General features: G+C 42.4%; 3 protein-coding genes across 6 annotated transcripts in view; 1 reads left to right on the forward strand and 2 right to left on the reverse strand.

The window, feature by feature from the left end:
* The window catches only part of LOC139418777 (ufm1-specific peptidase 2), a 17253-nt gene extending 10102 nt beyond the window's left edge, over positions 1–7151 (reverse strand). Inside the window, exons 1-2 of one of the 3 annotated variants that reach the window (XM_071168470.1) lie at positions 7048–7151; positions 1133–1202 (exon numbers count right to left, since the gene is read on the reverse strand). In XM_071168470.1, coding sequence (XP_071024571.1) covers positions 1133–1202; positions 7048–7050 — 73 coding nt within the window. In that variant the 5' untranslated portion in view covers positions 7051–7151. Of the gene's footprint in view, positions 1–1132; positions 1203–4396; positions 4643–6649; positions 6808–7047 lie in introns of those variants that run through there. The other 2 variants (XM_071168469.1, XM_071168468.1) reach the window with 2 other exon arrangements.
* Positions 1–8492, forward strand: part of LOC139418778 (ankyrin repeat domain 37) — a 22218-nt gene extending 13726 nt beyond the window's left edge. The window contains exon 5 of the mRNA XM_071168472.1: positions 8454–8492. Coding sequence (XP_071024573.1) covers positions 8454–8479 — 26 coding nt within the window. The 3' untranslated portion in view covers positions 8480–8492. The remainder of the gene's footprint in view (positions 1–8453) is intronic.
* Positions 8493–9159: 667 nt separating this feature from the next.
* Positions 9160–12534, reverse strand: LOC139419648 (NXPE family member 3-like). 2 transcript variants are annotated; one of them, XM_071169632.1, is made up of 5 exons: positions 12424–12534; positions 11209–11993; positions 10985–11055; positions 10486–10707; positions 9160–10376 (listed from the first exon to the last, which is right to left on the reverse strand). In XM_071169632.1, the coding sequence occupies exons 1-5, from the start codon at positions 12514–12516 to the stop codon at positions 9835–9837; spliced, it is 1713 nt and encodes a 570-aa protein (XP_071025733.1). In that variant the 5' UTR covers positions 12517–12534; the 3' UTR covers positions 9160–9834. The 2 variants fall into 2 exon arrangements, with proteins under 2 accessions (XP_071025733.1, XP_071025734.1); XM_071169633.1 differs by having other exon boundaries at positions 11209–11990; positions 12424–12516.
* Positions 12535–22874: the final 10340 nt, after the last annotated feature.

The raw sequence follows: 22874 nt of genomic DNA on the forward strand, positions 1-22874 counted from the left end.
GGCTACCCGAAACGTTTGAACAAAGTAAAACAATTTAAAGGCAGTGCTACCTAATACTAATTGAGTGTATGTAAACGTCTGACCCACTGGGAATGTGATGAAAGAAATGAAAGCTGAAATACATCATTATCTCTACTATTATTCTGACATTTCACATTCTTAAAATAAAGTGGTGATCCTAACTGACTTAAGACAGGGAATGTTTACTAGGAATAAATGTCAGGAATTGTGAAAAACTGAGTTTAAATGTATTTGGCTAAGGTGTATTTAAACTTCCGACTTCAACTGTATAAGTCTTTGCTTAGTAAAGCCCCGCCTTATCTCAGCTCACAATAACAACATCCACCCGTAGCACGGTAGCACTGCAGCAGGTATTTCTCACTGGTCACCCCCAAAGCCAACACCTACTTTGGCTGCCTTGCTTTCCAGTTCTCTGCTTCCAATGACTGGAATGAATTGCAAAAATCTCTGAAATTGGAGACTTATATCTCCCTCACTAACTTTAAGCATCAGCTATCTGAGCAGCTCACCGATTGCTGCAGCTGAACACAGTGCATCTGTAAATAGCCCATCAAACTACCTACCTCATCCCCATATTGTTTTTATTTACTTTTTTGGCGCACTAGTATTTCTACTTGCACATCATCATCTGCACATCTATCCCTCCAGTGCTAATTTGCTAAATTGTAACTGTGGCCTATTTATTGCCTTACCTCCTTACTCCATTTGCACACACTGTTTACAGATTTTTCTATTGTTATTGACTGTACTTTTGTTTATTCCATGTCGAACTCTGTGATGTTGTTTTTTGTCGCACTGCTTTGCTTTATCTTGGCCAGGTTGCAGTTGTAAATGAGAACTTGTTTTCAAATGGCCTACCTGGTTAAATAAAACAGTTAAAGTCTAAATCAGCTATATAGCCAACAGCAGGCGCTAGTGGAAATCATGAATGTCAGAACTACCATTTCTGACTTTTACATTTGAGTTTAATGAGATACCCATTAGCTCAGGGCTAATATTTCTGGATTCTCTCGCTCTCACACACGCACACACACACACACACACACACTTTATGAGCATAACCAACTGAGGAAATGTAAATCACAGGCAGAATTCCCTCTACAGTACATACCATCTGTGCTGTCCAACTGGCACTTGAACTCCAGAGACCCTCTCAAGCGTAAGATGATGTTTCCGACAACCTACATAATGATAAAGTCAGAAAGTTAAAGCTGAATCTGTATAATTTCCAGAAGCTCATAGGTAATTTCTAAGCATTAAATAGTATAGCCTATTCATGTTTTGGGGGGAGAAGATGTATGAATACTTTAATCAATGGGATAATATAACTGCCTACTGTTATCATGACCACACAAGATTTAGCTATTAGGCCTACTCCATTATTTATGTTTAAGTTGTTGTTATTTGACAATTTCACATGACCATATCTGTATGAAATATAATTGTAGTATGCCCAGACATTTTCATAGTGATGTAGAATACACGAGACTGGCGGAATCGCTGATTTCTGAACATGTTATGATCAATAATTGCAATATTTCCTCATCAAACATGTAAAATGGATATGTACACTACCGTTCAAATGTTTAGGGTCACTTAGAAAAGTATTTGTTTTTGAAAGAAAGGCACATTTTTGTCCATTAAAATAACATCTAATTGATCAGAAATACAGTGTAGACATTGTTCATGAGGTGAATGGCTATTGTAGCTGGAAACGGCTGATTTTTAATAGAATATCTACATACAGTGCCTTGCGAAAGTATTCGGCCCCCTTGAAATTTGCGACCTTTTGCCACATTTCAGGCTTCAAACATAAAGATATAAAACTGTATTTTTTTGTGAAGAATCAACAACAAGTGGGACACAATCATGAAGTGGAACGACATTTATTGGATATTTCAAACTTTTTTAACAAATCAAAAACTGAAAAATTGGGCGTGCAAAATTATTCAGCCCCCTTAAGTTAATACTTTGTAGCGCCACCTTTTGCTGCGATTACAGCTGTAAGTTGCTTGGGGTATGTCTCTATCAGTTTTGCACATCGAGAGACTGACATTTTTTCCCATTCCTCCTTGCAAAACAGCTCGAGCTCAGTGAGGTTGGATGGAGAGCATTTGTGAACAGCAGTTTTCAGTTCTTTCCACAGATTCTCGATTGGATTCAGGTCTGGACTTTGACTTGGCCATTCTAACACCTGGATATGTTTATTTTTGAACCATTCCATTGTAGATTTTGCTTTATGCTTTGGATCATTGTCTTGTTGGAAGACAAATCTCCGTCCCAGTCTCAGGTCTTTTGCAGACTCCATCAGGTTTTCTTCCAGAATGGTCCTGTATTTGGCTCCATCCATCTTCCCATCAATTTTAACCATCTTCCCTGTCCCTGCTGAAGAAAAGCAGGCCCAAACCATGATGCTGCCACCACCATGTTTGACAGTGGAGATGGTGTGTTCAGGGTGATGAGCTGTGTTGCTTTTACGCCAAACATAACGTTTTGCATTGTTGCCAAAAAGTTCAATTTTGGTTTCATCTGACCAGAGCACCTTCTTCCACATGTTTGGTGTGTCTCCCAGGTGGCTTGTGGCAAACTTTAAACAGATTTGATTTGCAGTGGTCTGATACTCCTTCCATTTCAATATTATCGCTTGCACAGTGCTCCTTGGGATGTTTAAAGCTTGGGAAATCTTTTTGTATCCAAATCCGGCTTTAAACTTCTTCACAACAGTATCTCGGACCTGCCTGGTGTGTTCCTTGTTCTTCATGATGCTCTCTGCGCTTTTAACGGACCTCTGAGACTATCACAGTGCAGGTGCATTTATACGGAGACTTGATTACACACAGGTGGATTGTATTTATCATCATTAGTCATTTAGGTCAACATTGGATCATTCAGAGATCCTCACTGAACTTCTGGAGAGAGTTTGCAGCACTGAAAGTAAAGGGTCTGAATAATTTTGCACGCCCAATTTTTCAGTTTTTGATTTGTTAAAAAAGTTTGAAATATCCAATAAATGTTGTCCCACTTCATGATTGTGTCCCACTTGTTGTTGATTCTTCACAAAAAAATACAGTTTTATATCTTTATGTTTGAAGCCTGAAATGTGGTAAAAGGTCGCAAAGTTCAAGGGGGCCGAATACTTTCGCAAGGCACTGTAGATATATAGATAGATATATAGCCCATTATCAGCAAACATCACTCCTGTTTTCCAGTGGCACGTTGTGTTAGCTAATCCAAGTGTATCATTTTAGGGCCTCCCGGGTGGCGCAGTGGTTAAGGGGGCTGTACTGCAGCGCCAGCTGTGCCATCAGAGTCCCTGGGTTCGCGCCCAGGCTCTGTCGTAACCGGTCGCGACCAGGAGGTCCGTGGGGCGACGCACAATTGGCCTAGCGTCGTCCGGGTTAGGGAGGGCTTGGTCGGTAGGGATGTCCTTGTCTCATCGTCGCACTAGCGACTCCTGTGGTGGGCCGGGCGCAGTGCGCGCTAACCAAGGTTGCCAGGTGCGGCTGGCTTCCGGGTTGGATGGCGCTGTGTTAAGAAGCAGTGCGGCTGGTTGGGTTGTGTATCGGAGGACACAACCCAACCGAGCCCGTACGGGAGATGTAGCGATGAGACAAGATAGTAGCTACTACTACCACAATTGGATACCATGAAATTGGGGAGAAAAAGGGGTAAAACATTTTTTTTTTTAAATAAAGTGTATCATTTTAAAAGGCGAATTTATCATTTATCATTTATCAAAATGTACCTTTTGCCAGCAAAGCTGAAACGGTTGTCCTGATTAAAGAAGCAATAAAACTGGCTTTCTTGAGTATCAGCATTTGTGCGTTCGATTACAGGCTCAAAATGGCCAGAAACAAAGACCTTTCTTCTGAAACTCGTCAGTCTATTCTTGTTCTGAGAATTTAAGGCAATTTCATGCGAGAAATTGCCAAGAAACTGAAGATCTCGTATAACGCTGTGCACTACTCCCTTCACAGAACAGAGCAAACTGTCTCTAACCAGAATAGAAAGAGGAGTGGGAGGCCCCGGTGCACAACTGAGCAAGAGGACAAGTATAGTAGAGTGTCTAGTTTGAGAAACAGACACCTCAAAAGTCCTCAACTGGCAGCTTCATTAAATATTACCCGCAAAACACCAGTCTCAATGTCAACAGTGAAGAGGCGACTCCGGGAGCAGGCCTTCTAGGCAGAGTTGCAAAGAAAAAGCCATATCTCAGACTGGCCAATAAAAAGAAAAGATTGGCAAAAAGAACACAGACACTGGACAGAGGAACTCTGCCTAGAAGGCCATGGTGCAGGTGGTTACTTCCCGGTGCCATTTTTTGCTGGCCCAATCCAGTCTGCCACCTGCTCTTCAGAGCACATTTGCCACTCACCCCGTCACCCCAGGGCTGACGTTTGGCCGAGGGGTTGATGTCATTCTGGAGCAAACAAAGTGCATGGACGCTGTCCTGGCACCTCTCACGTCCCGAGGATTGTTGATCCTGCATTACCTGGACGATTGGCTGATTTGTGCCCCGACCAGGTCCCAGGTCCTGTCGGACAGAGACATGCTCCTGACCCACATCAGCGGGCTGGGCATTACTGTAAACGACAAGAAGAGTCATCTGGCGCCAACCCAGAGGGTGGCCTTCATTGGCATGGAACAGACCTGCCCACCAGAAGGGTTCAGGGCAATCTTATCTTGCCTCAACCACTTTTGGCAGGGGCGGGTGGTATGCGCCCTGACCCGCCAACGCCTGTTGGGCTTGCTGACGGCGGCCTCGTTGCGGATTCTCCTGGCCCTGCTCCATCTCCGGCATCTTCAGCAGTGGTTCAAGTCCCACTGGTTGCACCCGAAGCGCCACCGTCACCGCCAGCTGCAGGTTACCGCACAGGGCCTCAGGGCATTGTTGAGGTGGAGCTGTCGCTCCTTTCTCTCAGGTGGGGTGGAGATGCTGAGGATGTGCCGCCGGGAGCTGGTCGGCACAGACGCCTCCCAGATCGGCTGGGTGGGTGTGACCAAGGGCAGGTTGGCCAGAGGCTGTTGGCAGCAGGCACATCAATACACTAGAGCTCCGAGCTGTACTGCTGGCCCTGCGGTCTTTCCTTCCACATCTGAAAGGAAGACATGTCCTGGTGAGAACAAACAACACCACAGTGGTGGCTTACATCAACCATCAGGGTGGACTGAGATCCCACCGCCTCAATCTTATAGCACGGGAGCTTCTCTGGGCTCACGGCTGTCTAGCATACCTGACATCCTGAGTGTGGCAGCGGATGTGCCCTCGAGGGAGGGTCCGCCACCTTGGGACTGGAGCCTACATCCCCAGGTGGTGCAGCACCTGTAGGACAAGTTCGGGAGGGTGCAGGCGGACCTGTTTGCCTTCCTGGACAATGCACACTGCCCCTTGTGGTACTCCATGTCGGAGCCACCAGGGATTCTGGGCTTGGATGCTCTGGCTCACGATTGGCCAGGGCTGGAGCATTATGCATTCCCCCCTTTCCCCTGATCCAGGCTGTTCTGGACGGTACCAGGATGGCAGAGCATTGTCTGCCTCTGGCGGCACATACTGGCCCAGACGACCCTGGTTCAGCCTTCTCCCGTCCCTGTTGTCTGGGTGGCGCTACAAAGTATTAACTTAAGGGGCTGAATAATTTTGCACGCCCAATTTTTCAGTTTTTGATTTGTTAAAAAAGTTTGAAATATCCAATAAATGTCGTTCCACTTCATGATTGTGTCCTACTTGTTGTTGATTCTTCACAAAAAAATACAGTTTTATATCTTTATGTTTGAAGCCTGAAATGTGGCAAAAGGTCGCAAAGTTCAAGGGGGCCGAATACTTTCGCAAGGCACTGTACGTGTAATGGTTTGCTGCTCTCATCTTCATCACGTGAAAACTTATCCTATGGAATTCTACAAGTTTCTAGTCCTGTTTTGTGAAGACAGTTTATAGGATAACATAGTATATAATGTTAATCAGTTCACATAAATGACTATTCACATGTACCATATCAATTTTACATGTTTGAAAATTACGTATTGACATTATTGATCAGAAATCAGCGATTCATACAGCTTTATGGCCACATTCTTACCACAATTAGGTGAATAATTTAACATATTTATATCTGGCACACCTGGCTCATGTGGTTGTGTATTTTACATCACTATAAACATTTTAATATACTTTAGGGCATACTACAATTATATTTCATACAGGTATGGTCATGTGATATTGTCCAATAAGACCCCATTATGTGGTTGTTTGGTGGCCATATTGGAAAAAGGCTTCTGTGGGTTTAATGCATGCATTCTGTGATGACCCTTCATCTACACAACCCTTTTTCTAGCTTTGTGTGTGCCTCTATTACCAATGTTACAATCCATAAACAGCTGCCCCATTACATGGAATTGTATGGCTAAGCCTCCAACATTCTAATGTAAATGGATAATTTTTTTAATAATAGTTGTAGCTGTTCGTTTCAAATGTGGTTATATTATATATAATTTGAAAAGTAATTTCATGACCTTTCATAACTAGTTGTCAAACAAAGTAAAACATGTATCAGGGCTTCCTTTTTAAAGCCATTTGTAGAGGTCATTCTTATGTACCCTAGAGGTCAAAGTTATGTTGAACTGAACTTACCGAAAATATGTCTGATGATAGCTGTGAATCTAAGCTTTCCGAGCAATAACTGACATGGTTTGTTATAGGGTCAAATCCATATGGGAAAGCTAACACTGCTGCACGGCCCCACATGTTTTCCAACAAATCACTATGAGACATCATCGGCCCACATTTGGGGGTCTGGCTCATGGACTTTAATCAGAGACATTAGTGTCAGAAAATACGCTGGCTCCTTATGGAAAAAGTTTCAACTATGCAACTACCGCGTTAGCTAGCTAGCCACCACTGACTGAACGTATCTTATGCTCGCTAACTGGCTACTTTCATGTTTTGGTGTGATCGGATGCGTGGCGAGCAAAACATGAGCAAATGTAAACATGGCAAACATATGCAGAATCCTTTCATGTAACACTTACCATTCTGCGAGCTTAAAAATACGATCAAATGTAATGATTTCTTCGTTATGTCTACCCTCCAAAACGGAAGTCAGACATGTTTGTTTTTGTGTGACGCACATCATTTGGCCCAATGACATCTTCGAGAAAGATAACTCCGCCTGCGTGCTGTGTGGTTTATTACAGCCACAAAGTCAAAATGATTCGTTGTTGAATTCATGAATACAATATTGTGTTTATTGGTCGTATTTTAATGTTAGTGTTTTTGTATTTGTATTTATTTTCCGGATCCCCATTAGCTGCTGCCAAGGGAGCATCTACTCTTCCTGAGGTCCAATCAGAATCACATACATAACACAACACATACAACACATACACTACTCTACCATAACATATCTACAATATAAAGTCAATAATACAGCAAAATAACAATATTAAAATGTATGTGTGTGTAGAGTGCGTCTGTTAGCAATATCTAATGTTAAAGCTAAATACAATGCATATGGGCTAATGCCAATTTTCTAAATTGTAATAGGCCTACTGGAACTAGATGTGTGTAGGATTGATATATTGATTCAAATGCAAACTTCACACATTGAATGTTAAAAGTTTGTAATGACAGTGCAATAAGATACTCACACACCTGCACACATTCTGCACCAAATCCATTTTGTAAATGCGTACATTTCCGAAATGTGTTGTTATTTTAAAATAGGCTAATTGTCTGCTTTGTCTGTAGCTTAGTAAACTTAACTCCAACTAAATGTCTAACCAAATGGAGTTGAGTAGCAATGACTATTGGCGGAGTGTACCATCACCGACAACATCTAGACTCAACTAGCTATCAGTTGGTAGGCCTTGTTAAGCACAGTTTTACTCCTGAACTTATTTAGGCTTGCCATAACAAAGGGCTTGAATACTTACTGACCCAAGAAATGTTGAAAAACATGAATCCACTTTGGCATTATAGGGTATTGTAATCAATTTTAAATTGACTGTACCACAACAAAATGTGAAAAAGATCAAGGGGTGTGAATACTAGGAATATATCAAGTTCCAATCCTAGGTGGTGTGTTGCTGGTGTCAGTCCTGTAGAGCAGTGTTTGTGGTTCTTGGGATCATAAAGAACCTTGGTTTCTGACACACACACACACCACAATTCATCACACACACAGACACATAGAGCCACACGTACACAGTGACAGACAGACACAATCATACAACCTAAAAAAGGCAGATGTCAGCAGAATGATGTCTGTCTGTGGTGTTCTATTGGACCAACGGTGCACTAGTGACACAGACACACCTGCAAATGTCACCACACAGGTTGGTCTCTCTCTAGTCTCAAACGCTGTGAAACCACTGGATGGCTTTGTTCCAATACACTTAATTGGTTTCCTTTCTTTGTCTCCTTTCCTTCACAACAGCTGATCTGACAGGCCTCGACAGGTGAAATGCACTGGTGGATCTCTTTTCTGTGCTCACATCTAACTGGTGAAGAAGGAAATAAGATGAGGAAAGAAAGACTTGAGTATTGGGATATACTTGAATGTCAGGGGGAGGGAAGGAGGGAGGGCAAAGTGAATCAGAGGGGTGTCTGCGGAGAGAGAAGTTACTCAACAAAACAAATAAACCATTTGTTTACTTTTTTGTTCTCTTTATTATTTCTATACTAGTGCTAAATTAATTAAAACACTGATGGTGAATATTATTAGTATTAAATTGTTGTTATTATTGTCATGGAAATTCTTACACAAGGACACTCAAAGTCAATCTTAAATGAATCATTGTTTATTGTCAGCGTGCTGGAGAGGTTCCAACCAACTCAATGCACCATTGTACACATGTCAATCAGGAGCTCTGCCTGGGCAAACCCAGAAGTTGTCGTATATACACGACTGTACACACACAAGTTATATTTGCATGATTTAACACAATTAATTATTACCGTTTTGTTTCTTTCATGTGACCGACCAATACCTCAAGAGGCTTCTTTCTCTCTAAGCTGAGACCTTGAAACTGACATATCTTTTATTCGTTATTCGTTATTCGCCCAAACCATGGTCTGGGCCTACTGCCAAATTGCAGCTACTGATAGTGAGAATTTGTACAGTCAGCGACTTGCATGAACACAGAAATTGGTTATTAGAACAGCACAATGAATAGAAGACCAAAATTTGTTTTAAGAAAAGCACAAACATTAAAATTCCCATTACATTATTATTATTGTGTGTGTTTGTGTCTGTGTGTGCGCACATGTACACTTTTGTGTTTATGTGTCTGGAAGTTTGTGTTCTATTGTTTCTCGGTTTCAGGCTACGCACCTATTCGTTTGTGTGATTTCCCTCTTAGTTATATGTTTGAACATTTCAGTTTGGTTAAATGCTCTGGAGTTGAGAATAAGGCAAATCTTCACAGACAAATGTGCAGGTCATTTTTTACATTCCAAGCCACATTTTGAGAGAGTAACATTCATAACAGGTCATTCAGCCTGACATGGAAACAGATAAATCAACAGAATGTTCGGTAGGTCAAATTTGAATTGCCAGGCATTTTTTAATATGTATATGTTGACTAATGGAGAAATCTGACAATTCATTTCACTCAGGGCTCTATTCGATCCGTAGCGCTGAAGATCTGCTTTATAGCACGACTGACAATTAACAGCAATGTTCCCGCGGTTGCGGAGACTGCATTCACAATAAACACTGCATATGTGAGATCAATCGGAAATGAACACCTCCTTCTTACGTGGATCTTCTGTGATATTTAAGCGATACAGAATCCAACCCAGAATCTGTTAGCTCTTCATGGGCAGATACGAGAGAGGATAATATCTATCATGTTCTTTATGATGATGGGGGGAGGGTGGAGGGCATGGGGAAGGTGGTGGCCAAGGGTCATCTCCCAGGCGTCTATCAGCAAGATATCCAGACCCCTGAACATGGCCCTGAGCACCCCGTCCAGCTGCAATGAGTACCAGTCACTATTGTACAGGCTCACCTCCGGGTCCAGGGCCTGGAGGTTGGCTGAACGCAACACCACCATGGTCCCCGGAGCCCGGTCCAGAAGCCGCACCATCGCCCGCCGAATGTGGCGTAGTCGGCGAATGTAGACCTGCACAGGGAAGGTGCTGAAATGGGACCATATGCTAATAAACACCACAGTGTTCGACCCACCAGTCAGGCCATCCAGTTCGTTAGCTACATAGCGCATCTCACTGGCAATGACATTGGTGAAGCGGATTGGAGGACCGTGACAACGGTACCTCAGAAGGATATTATGGGTGCTGTCCACCGCCATGTTGGGCCCCACATTCTTAGGACTGTGAAGGTTAAACTGCTTTAGCTCTGTGACAACAGTGGAGGGTTGGGAGTTGGAAAGACAGAAGAGAGAGTTAGAAAGCACTTGAGGCAGCAGAGAGTGAGAGACGTCACATTACTTGCAGACAGCACTCACCTGGTAATAAGTCGTTGAGGTACTCAAACCACTGTCTGGCAGTAGAGTCTCCGTACATGTACACCACCTTGCCCTTCAGACACTGAGTAATGGCAGACGAGTCGTTAAACTGGCGTATTACACCACCAGTCAGCGCGCGCCATGACCCTTGGAAGTAATACCCGGAAGGAGTGATTCTGGTAGGTTCCATCTTCATGCTGCTTCTCTCCATGTCTGCTTTGTCTGAAAGAGGAACACAAGCATGATGCACCAGCTAGCATCATCACTTTGCAGGTACACAACACAATGGAAACAAAGGTGCTGGTGCTTCCCTGCCTTACATTACTGTAGATGCAGTAGTGGGATGGAATACTATCCTGCACACGCAGAACCTCTCCAGGGTTGAAGTAGACAGCCACGTGGAAGTTAATAGCAGCTAGCTGAATAGCAGGTAGGCTGGCAAGGAAGTACAAACCCAATAAACACACAGTTTTACTGTAGCATCTCCTTGCTCGCCTACCTTTTTTCTCAGGCAGCACAGTGACACTGTCAGTCCCTGAAGGATGAATGTGAACTTTGATGTTTACACCACTGAGAAATAAATAAATAAATAAATAAATACACAGCAGTTAATGTTAAATAAATACACTGCAACAAGCAATCTGATACATCGGAAACGAAGTCTGTGATTAAATGAGACACACTTTTACACTCATTCACTCACGTACGGTACACCTTACTAACCTCTGGAAGAGCAATGCCTCTTTGTTGGTGAGCAGACCTTTCACATACCCTCCCTTTGCATGGTTGATCCGTGTGTCACAACTCAGCAGCTTGGGCTTGTAGCAGTACCAGGGCTCCTCCGTGTGGGCGTCTGTGTAATTGCACAGCGGCTTCTGGCTTGTTGGCAGACACAAGTTACATTCAGTTGTCTGGGACAGTTTTCCAGAGCGGAAGAGACTCTTAAAGAAAACCCGGTCGGGCCGTTCCTCTCGTAACCGTCGTAGAACATGAACTGCCTCACTTGGATGAATCAGTGTCATCTCCACCTGTGCAGAACCTTGCCATAGTAATGGGAAAATGGCAGAGTAGGTCCCATTCCTGTGGTCCAGCACCTGTCCTGCTACGCCTGCCTCCAATTCAGAGGAGTGCAGTCGGGCCAGCAAGAAGTCTCCACCATGGCTCTTGGGATGCCCCTGAAAATCGTACATCTGGACAAAAGCCTCCAGCTGGTCTCCCACATACCACTCACTCCTGCCCCTTGCTGGCAGGATCACAAAAAAGCTGTGTGCAGGATCACTGGTGTGGTCCAGGGACACACTCTCAGAATGGTGCGTAGGCTCTGGCCAGGCGATAGACTCCAGGAGGTAACGCTCTTCCAGAGCCTCCTCGGGTGAGGGTTCCTGGCCCAGGAGGCCACAGTAGCTATGGTTGCGGTCCAGAGGAAAAGGGGCCTCTGAAAAGAAAGCTGTGTGGATGCTGCTCTGGAGCTGGTATAATGTTGACACTGTTTGGCAGTTCATATTCTGCTAAGGAGAAACGTAAAGGTCACTAACAGGCATGCTGCATAAAGTGTAACTTTTGCAGAGTGTGCAACGCTCCCATTAATTTGAATGAAAACTGGGCTTAAACAGCACGGCTCGGCGAGAGGTAAAGGAGGTAGATGGTGATGGAAGCAATGTGGGAAGAATATTATTATAATTTTGTATTTTTATTTAACTAGGCAAGTCAGTTAATAACAAATTGTTATTTACAATGACGGCCTACCCGGACGACGCTGGTCCTATTGTGCGCCGCCCTATGGGACTCCCAATCACAGCCGGATGTGATACAGCCTGGATTCGAACCAGGGAATGTAGTGACGCCTCTTGCACTGAGATGCTGTGCCTTAGACTGCTGCTCCACTCAGGAGCAATAAAGGAGGTTGGACTTGTTATGAGTGCAGATGGCTTCCCTTACCTCCAGAACGTTGATGTTGCTTAACAGGAAAAACAGGCCTGACAGGGCCAGCAGGAAGAAGACACAGACATATTTGGACAGGCTCCTCCACATGGTGCTGTCCTCTGTCAATTCCCCTGATGTTGACACAAAAAAAGCTGTTAACAATTCGGCAATGTGCAGAAGTAGAGCAGAACTAGAAAATATGCATTACTTTAGCTTAGGCGGCTAACAGTTTTGTGGAGCACAGAGTACCTTGGGTTCAAATCCTGTTCAGTTACAATTGGGTTGCTAAAGTTGGGTAGTATACACACACACACACACACACACACACTACCAGTCAAAAGTTCGGACACACCTACTCATTCCAGGATTGTTCTTTATTTTTACTATTTTCTATATTGTGGAATAATAGTGAAGACATCAAAACTTTGATGATTTTTTGGTATACACTGAGTATACCAAAAATTAGGAACAGACCTCAGAACAGCCTCAATTTGTTGGGACATGGACTCTACAAGGTTTGAAGAGTTCCACAGGGAGGCTGGCCCATGTTGACTCCAATGCATCCCATAGTTGTGTCAAGTTGGCTGGATGTCCTTTGGGTGGTGGACTATTCTCGATGCGCACGGGATATAGTCGGGGTGCTGAAGTAACCCCTGATAATATATGTACAGTGGGGCAAAAAAGTATTTAGTCAGCCACCAATTGTGCAAGTTCTCCCACTTAAAAATATGAGAGAGGCCTGTAATTTTCATCATAGGTACACTTCAACTACGACAGACAAAATTAGAAAAAAAATCCAGAAAATCACATTGTAGGATTTTTAATGAATGTATTTGCAAATTATGGTGGAAAATAAGTATTTGGTCAATAACAAAAGTGTATCTCAATACTTACTTGTTATATACCCTTTGTTGGCAATGACAGAGGTCAAACGTTTTCTGTAAGTCTTCACAAGGTTTTCACACACTGTTGCTGGTATTTTGGCCCATTCCTCCATGCAGATCTCCTCTAGAGCAGTGATGTTTTGGGGCTGTTGCTGGGCAACACGGACTTTCAACTCTCTCCAAAGATTTTCTATGGGGTTGAGATCTGGAGACTGGCTAGGCCACTCCAGGACCTTGAAATGGTTCTTACGAAGGCACTCCTTCATTGCCCGGGCGGTGTGTTTGGGATCATTGTCATACTGAAAGACCCAGCCACGTTTCATTTTCAATGCCCTTGCTGATGGTAGGCTTTGTTACTTTGGTCCCAGCTCTCTGCAAGTCATTCACTAGGTCCCCCCGTGTGGTTCTGAGATTTTTGCTCACCGTTCTTGTGATCATTTTGACCCCACGGGGTGAGATCTTGCGTGGAGCCCCAGATCGAGGGAGATTATCAGTGGTCTTGTATGTCTTCCATTTCCTAATAATTGCTCCCACACTTGATTTCTTCAAACCAAGCTGCTTACCTATTGCAGATTCAGTCTTCCCAGCCTGGTGCAGGTCTACAATTTTGTTTCTGGTGTCCTTTGACAGCTCTTTGGTCTTGGCCATAGTGGAGTTTGGAGTGTGACTGTTTGAGGTTGTGGACAGGTGTCTTTTATACTGATAACAAGTTCAAACAGGTGCCATTAAGACAAGTAACGAGTGGAGGACAGAGGAGCCTCTTAAAGAAGTTACAGGTCTGTGAGAGCCAGAAATCTTGCTTGTTTGTAGGTGATTAAATACTTATTTTCCAGCATAATTTGCAAATAAAGTCATTAAAAATCCTACAATGTGATTTTCTGGATTTATTTTTTCTCATTTTGTCTGTCATAGTTGAAGTGTACCTATGAACATTACAGGCCTCTCATCTTTTGAAGTGGGAGAACTTGCACAATTGGTGGCTGACTAAATACTTTTTTGCTCCACTGTATATATTTTGGGGTTAAAATATATATTTTTCATCACAAAAGTAGTGCACTGAGCCTTTACTACTCCTGTATGAGTGGACCAAAATAGTAATCAGCAGCACACAAAAACATTTCAGCACCCCCAACCCTAAACATCTTCCTGCGACCATGAAAGGGGAAACTGTTGAGCGTGAAAAACCCAGCCGCGTTGCAATTCTTGACACAAACCGGTGTGCCTGGCACCTACTACCATACCACCGTCTGAACATACACAATCAATGTCTAAAGGCTTAACAATCCTTCTTTAACCTGTCTCCTCCCCCTTCATCTACACTGATTGAAGTGGATTTAACAAGTGACATCAATTATGGATCATAGCTTTCACCTGGTCAGTCTGTCATGGAAAGAGCAGTTGTCCTTCATATTTTGTATACTCAGTGTATATCAGCAAACACTGTTTTAAAATTGTTTGAGAAAATGTACATAAATTAATGAGGTGGAAAGAACCAATTTCGCAGGGTACCCCTATTTGGAATAACCTCACCGTACCTCCAGCGTTTAATGATTACACCTTTAAATCCTGTTTCCAAAGTGGCATCATGATTTTTTTGAACATGTGCACTATGATGGATCATTCAATCAATGACAAGAACGATTTGGATTATCCAAGGCCGTTCTGATTTTAGTTCAGAAATCTTATTCAATCGCGTCAACAAATTGTCGAATGAAACTGCTACGCCAAAGAATTTGATTGCCAAGTTATATCAAGGGTTGAATTAAACTCTACCTGATGGTTGAGAACCTGTAAGGAACAAATGGCAAACATATCTAAAGGAAGAATTGAGAAGAACCATTGGTTAGATACCTGTTCCTACAACATAAACACTGCAATTTAAGATAATTTATCATACCCTCCTGCCAGAATGCATGTAATGCACCCAGAAATGTCGCATGCAAAAAGCACAGAGGAACCCTATTACATAAACTATGCCCGAATATCATTCGCTACTGGCAGTTTGATGCGGATTGACATCTTATTTCACCTCTTCTTGAAATAAACATGTATTTTGACGTTTTCAAGTCGAGGACGTGGAAGAGAGAATATTAACGTTGGTTGCGAGATACAGAAGAAGAAGAGAAAATATTTCCATAGCTCTTTTCACGATTGGCGAAAGTATCATATTGTAATGAAACAGCATGGAGCAGGTCTCGAACCCTAGACCTTCGAGCCCGAGTTGATTTCCGCGCTTATAAACCCAGGCTCCTTTCAAAGAGCGCGTCCTCGCGCTAGCTTGCTACGTCTTACAGGAACGCGCTCACCGGCCAAGCACACGCACTGTCGTGGATGCGAGGTCCGATCACTTCCGACACCAATGTAATGAAACAGGCAGGGAGCCTCGACCTTCGAGCCCGAGGTCCGGCGCGCTATCGACTGTGCAGCAAAAGCATGCTCACGCGGCAGAGTCGATTTCCGCGCGTATAAACCCAGGGTCGTTACAATATTTTAAGTAAGTTTTAAGGTTTAGCATCGGGTTTAAGTTTCATTTCATTTAAATTAACATGTTAATTTACACAGCGACTCAACTTTCGTAAAAGTTGTTCAGGAAACTTAAACCCGATGCTAAGACCTTAAAACTTACCTTTGGCTCCATTAACAGACAGTTATTCAGATAAGAGAGACCGGTTCCCAATTTAGCATAACATTATATTTACATCTGTTTCAGTATATGAATGTTTAGTTAATGTGGGGTAACTAGTAGGCTACAGCTGTCAATGTTAAGCAAGTTAACATTCAGCCATTTGAAATCCATGAACTCAGTTAGAGTTTCGTACTTGAACTCAAAACGAACAATCATGTTACTCAAAAGATGACCACAATTTGCAGATAGCCTGTTTGCTATCGTAAAGGTGTAAGAAATTATAGCTAACTAAGTTACTTACTGCAGAGTAGGGTAGTTGATTTTAAGGTACAGTTAGGATAATGGAGATTTGTACTTGAGATTCGACAAACATTTGGGTAATTGGATGCTTAGATGTAACCATAGACTGTCTTATTTTTGCATAGGGTCAATTACACATGAAAAAAAAGGGAGATATCAGACTTCTTTTTAAAGAAGCACAAACAGGCAGATCAGGTGCAAACAGACCCCAGCCCTTGCATCACCACCGGACCCCAGAGCAGCTCCCTACATGAGGCTCGTCAGAGTCAGTGTGGTCAGACTTCACAAGGACTCAGTCTACCACCACCGGGTCAGAGCATCGATCAGGCAGTCAGTCACATGCCCAGTTCAGAATGTAAGTTTAGCTTCAGCTTGTAATAGATGGTTTTGTCAGATTAAGCCTCACTTTAAAATGTTGGTTGTTGATTCATGTGTGTTCTTGCATATACTTTAAACTACACATTTTAGTTAGCAGCTGTTAGTATCTAATCTTGTGGATCCATTAATTATACATTTCCATAGAGATATGACATATTATTTAACGTGTATTTAAGACATTTCAAGATCCAGAGAAGAGGGTCCTGTACAGCAGTGTTTGAAAACATTTCCCAGAACTGAGCATGGTATTAGGAAAAGGGCTTTCAACAGCTCCCGGTAGAGAAGAATTCATGGCTTGAATATTCTGTAAGCCAATATTCAATTTATTGTTTTGCCTGTAGGCATTTTTCTCTGCCCAATACACCTGAATCTGCCTTCACATCACAGTCAGGGTTTTGTAACTGGAAAAAGGCATTGTTTAAAGATTCTGGGTTTAAGCTCCATTCGAAGGCAGAGCATCATATCAATGCTATGTATGCTTGGAATCAGCATAAAAGGGCTATTGACAGCAACTCATGAATGAGGACCGGAAAAAGAAAGTGGAGGAAAACTGGACTTACATTAAAACAATTGCAGATGTGCTCCTATTAACTGCCACTCAAAATATAGAGCAGAGAGGTCATCGAGAATCTGATGACTCTCACAACAAGGGTAATTTTTTGACAATCTTAGAAAAAATAGCAAAGCATAACCCTCTTATAGAGAAAAGGATGAATGCATGTGGCAATGCTAAGTACACAAGCCACCAAATCCCGTACAGTTCTTGAGGGCTTAGCTGAGATGGTGCAAAGTGAAATAATAAGAGAAGTAAAAGAACACATATATTTAGTTGTGAGGTACTATTACAACGGGGCCAACCACAAAAGCTTTTTACACTTTCAGTCAGCTGAAAGCTTAGATGCAGCAGGTCTCACAAAAATTATAATTTTTGAAAAACATGGTCTAGACTACAGAAATAATCTTGTGGGGCAAGGCTATGACGGTGCATCCGTCATGAGCGTAAATACAAGATTTGCATTGTATGTGCACTGCCTGAGGCAGTTACATTTTATTGCTCTCCTGCAGAAGCTGTATAACTTTGTATCTGGCTTGCAGTTCAGAAAGAGCTGTATCCACAGCAGCAGCCCAGGGAACTACACAGACTTACGGATGGATGTAAGGTGGGCATGCAGATACATGGCATGCAGTAATCTGAGGGACAGGCTTCCAGCAGTTCTGAGAGTGCTACTACAGGACATCACACTTGAAAATAGTGGTAATAGATCAGTGGAGGCAAGGGGCCTTCTTTCTAAGATAGATTTACATTTCATAGGGCTTTTGGTTACCTTTTGTAAAGTGCTTGGTGATGCCAAATGTCTTTCTGACCTATCAAGGGCTGTGGATCTAGTAGGTGCCCTTACAGACACATTACAGAACTACAGAAGTGAGGGTTACTTTGGAGAACTATGGAACGAGGTTGAAAAGATTGCAGAGCACTGCAAAATAAGTGTAAAAACAGTGTGTAAAAGACAGCCTAAAACAAGCTAAATATTTCATGACTCATTTATGATGAGCACTGTAGGACAAAAGTGACCAAAGTGATGGTGAGAGCTTCCAAAGAGCTATTATTTATCAGGTGCTTGACAGTCTTACAGCTGAGCTGCAGAGGCGTTTTTCAAAGAAGAATCGCGAGATAATACAAAACCCAAAGAGTACAACATTCTTGAATGAGGAGCCTCTGTTCGCCTTTGCTCAGACTTTTGAGTCAGATTTAGAGGACCACAAACATGAGGATCATCAAACCAAGCGGCTTCTTGATAGGAGAGAGAAAAGTGGAAGGGACAGACAGTCTACTCTCCTTGACTTTGTTGTGTTTCTAGAACCTTATAAAGAGGTCTTCCATGAGCTATTTCGACTTTGTAAGTTTTTTGTTGTTACACCAGTCAGCAGTGCTTCTTGCGAGAGAAGCTTCTCAGCTTTAAAACGGATTAAAACCCACCTTAGGACAACAATGGTTAATGACAGGTTAAGTCACCAGGGAATTCTCAGTGTTGAGTCAAGGAGGGCACGCTCCCTCAACATGGAGGAGTTTGTGAAACATATTGCCAGTTCTCACCAGAACCGCAGAATTGCTGTTTTAAATCTACCTAGGATAATTTGGCACTAAGGCAGTCCCTCTGGTCATGATTAAAACCTGCACTGTGTACTAATAAGTACACTGAATTCTAAAATGATATATCCAAAGGGTATCATGTCACACAGATTTAATTTGGTCTTGATTAGGCCAATTCCAAAACTTTTCTTTGCTATTAGTTAACATAATATATATATATATATATATATATATATATATATATAGCTTTATTTTCTGAAAATATTTGAGATGTTCAACACTTATAGACCCAGATTATATATTCATGAAAACAGAGTGACCTAAGTCTCTCCAGTATATATAAATATAAGTGTGTGTGTGAGTGAGTGAGTGAGTGAGTGAGAAAGAAAGAAAGAAATTGAGCTGCAGTTCCGAGCTAGAGACACTGACTATTCATAGTATGATAAATAATTCTAGTGAAGTAACCCTTTTGGACCACACTATCTGCCACATTGAAGAACTCCGGGTCAAGTGAATGATCACTTCTACCTCTAATCAGCAATCATAAGATTCATTCATGCTCCTTAGATGCCAGGTTAGGGTTACACACACATTTTCTGTCATGGTCTATGGACCCCCTGAAGTAGCCTTGGCCACCCCATGTATAAATCTCTAGTCCCACCACTGCCTGTGACAAATACCATTCTGCGATAATGCAGATCCTATCATTGAGATATGTAAATATTGTCGATCAATATAAGAAAGTTTTTGTAATCTAGGTGTAATTGCTGCTGCAAAAAAATGTGGACCCATATTGGAAAGCTGAACTATCTAGCTACATCCCATTAGACTCTATTATTATAAAATCAAACATAAACCAGACATTTGACAGAATTTGGAAATCGTATGTTGACCATCTTAGAGAATGTTTGTCCAGTGGGCCTTTTACTTCTGTTTCCATATTGTTTTGTGAAATAAAAAAAATGGCCATGATACCGGAAATACATTTGGCTGCAAGCCACTGCAAACTCTGACAAACAACACATAAATCAATAACCCGTCAAGGAACAGACAAAACTAAAATTATAGAGTAGCCCGAACTACTTGTCATTTCTTATCAAATATATATTTTCCAATCCTTGATTCCACATTCACTCTGGTCGACTCCTCTCCTGACTTCTTTTAAATGTTTAGAGCAGGAAGAGATTGAAGAATGGAGTAAGAGGAAGCATGAAAATACCAATGAAATGCAGTCTGTACCAACATGCAAAATATGTTCCTGTGGTTCTTGTTCTGAATGATTGTGTTAATTGTGCTATTGTGGCTTACCGTTTCTCGTCGTATAGAAGAAATACTTAACGAAGTTAATGTCCTGTCCACTGTTATTTGAAGCTGTCTGTTTGAAGAGCAATCACATGTCCTTAATAACCATACATGTTGGTATAGGGTGCAATAGGAACAAAACCAGTGTTACCATGGGATGGGCCATTGAGAAGAAATGTTGTACTACAAAATGGAGATACAGTTACTCCCAATGGCGCTGCTCATGCTGTCATAGAAGACGTCCATTATAAGGATCTTTCCATATCCCTATGTTTACAACCCTCTGAGCATGAAAGATAGGCAGAACTGAGTGATTTAATCATTACCCTAAAAATGGCAGATAAATAGTGTGAGTATACAGTGCATTCATAAAGTATTCAAGACCCCTTCCTTTTTCCCACATTTTGTTACGTTACAGCATTATTGTAAAATGGTTTAAATTGTTTTTCCAATCTACATACAATACCCCATAATGACAAATCCGAAACAGGTTTAGACATTTTTGCAAAAAAATAAAATAAATGTAAATATCACAATTACAGTGGGGCAAAAAAGTATTTAGTCAGCCACCAATTGTGCAAGTTCTCCCACTTAAAAAGATGAGTGAGGCCTGTAATTTTCTTCATAGGTACACTTCAACTATGACAGACAAAATGAGAAGAAAAGAAATCCAGAAAATCACATTGTAGGATTTTTCATGAATTTATTTTCAAATTATGGTGGATAATTTGAAAATAAATTCATGAAAAATCCTACAATGTGATTTTCTGGATTTCTTTTCTTCTCATTTTGTCTGTCATAGTTGAAGTGTACCTATGAAGAAAATTACAGGCCTCACTCATACTTACTTGTTATATACGCTTTGTTGGCAATGACAGAGGTCAAACGTTTTCTGTAAGTCTTCACAAGGTTTTCACACACTGTTGCTGGTATTTTGGCCCATTCCTCCATGCAGATCTCCTCTAGAGCAGTGATGTTTTGGGGCTGTTGCTGGGCAACACGGACTTTCAACTCCCTCCAAAGATTTTCTATGGGGTTGAGATCTGGAGACTGGCTAGGCCACTCCAGGACCTTGAAATGCTTCTTACGAAGCCACTCCTTCGTTGCCCGGGCGGTGTGTTTGGGATGATTGTCATGCTGAAAGACCCAGCCACGTTTCATCTTCAATGCCCTTGCTGATGGTAGGCTTTGTTACTTTGGTCCCAGCTCTCTGCAGGTCATTCACTAGGTCCCCCCGTGTGGTTCTGGGATTTTTGCTCACCGTTCTTGTGATCATTTTGACCCCACGGGGTGAGATCTTGCGTGGAGCCCCAGATCGAGGGAGATTATCAGTGGTCTTGTATGTCTTCCATTTCCTAATAATTGCTCCCACACTTGATTTCTTCAAACCAAGCTGCTTACCTATTGCAGATGTAGTCTTCCCAGCCTGGTGCAGGTCTACAATTTTGTTTCTGGTGTCCTTTGACAGCTCTTTGGTCTTGGCCATAGTGGAGTTTGGAGTGTGACTGTTTGAGGTTGTGGACAGGTGTCTTTTATACTGATAACAAGTTCAAACAGGTGCCATTAATACAGGTAACGAGTGGAGGACAGGGGAGCCTCTTAAAGAAGGAGTAACTTTTTTGCCCCAGTGTACATAAGTAAATAACCCTTTACTCAGTACTTTTTTGAAGCACCTTTAGCAGCGATTCCTCGTCTTCTTGGGTATGACGATACAAGATCACACCTGTATTTGGGGAATTTCTCCCATTCTTCACTGCAGATCCTCTCAATGCACTGTCAGGTTGGATGGGCAGCATCAGTGATTGTGGATCGGGTTCAAGTCCAGGCTCTGGTTGGGTCACTCAAGGACATTCAGAGACTTGTCCCCGAAGCCACTCCTGCATTGTCTTGGCTGTGTGCTTAGGGTATTTGTCCTGTTGGAAAGTGAACCTTTGCCCCAGTCTGAGGTCCTGAGCACTCCGGAGCAGGTTTTCATCAAGAATGTCTTTGCTCCACTCATCTGTCTCTCGATCCTGAATAGTTTCCCAGTCCCTGATGTTGGAAAAACATCCCCACAGCATGATGCTGCCACCACCATGCTTAACTCACGGGGTGGTGAGGTTTCCTCCAGATGTGACGCTTGGCAATCAGGCCATATAGTTCAACCTTGGTTTCATCAGACCAGAGAATCTTTATTCTCATGGTCTGAGAGTCTTATGGTAAACTCCAAGCTGGCTGTCATGTGCCTTTTACTGAGGAGTAGCTTCCTTCTGGCCACTCTAACATAAAGGCCTGATTGGTGGAGTGCTGCAGAGATTTTTGACCTTCTGGAAGTTTCTCCCATTTCCACAAAGGTTCTCCCATTTTCTATCGGGTTCTCGGTCACCTCCCTGACATAGGCCCCTTTTCCGTGATTGCTCAGTTTGTCCGGGCGGCCAGCTCTAAGAGGAGTCTTGGTGGTCCCAAATTTATTCCATTTAAGAATGATGGAGACCACTGTGTTCTTGGGGACCTTCAATGCTGTAGAATTTTGGTTGCGTTTTTTGTAACCTTTCCCCAGATCTGTGCCTCGACACAATCCTGTCCCCGGAGCTCTACGTACAATTCCTTCGACCTCATGGCTTGGTTTTTGCTCTGACATGTACCGTCAACTGTGGGACCTTATATAAGCAGCTGTGTGCTTTCCCAAATCATGTCCAATCAATTGAATATACCACAGGTGGACTCCAATCAATTTGTAGAAACATCTCAAGGATGAACAATGGAAACAGGATGTACCTGAGCTCAATTTTGAGTCTCATAGCAAAGGGTCTAAATACCTATGTAAATTAGCTATTTTTTTTGTATATTTTTTTTAATACATTTTCAACATTTTCTAAAAACCTGTTTTTGCTTTGTCGTCATC

This window comes from Oncorhynchus clarkii, chromosome 10, assembly GCF_045791955.1.
Source record: "Oncorhynchus clarkii lewisi isolate Uvic-CL-2024 chromosome 10, UVic_Ocla_1.0, whole genome shotgun sequence".
NCBI classification, from domain to species: Eukaryota; Metazoa; Chordata; class Actinopteri; order Salmoniformes; family Salmonidae; genus Oncorhynchus; species Oncorhynchus clarkii.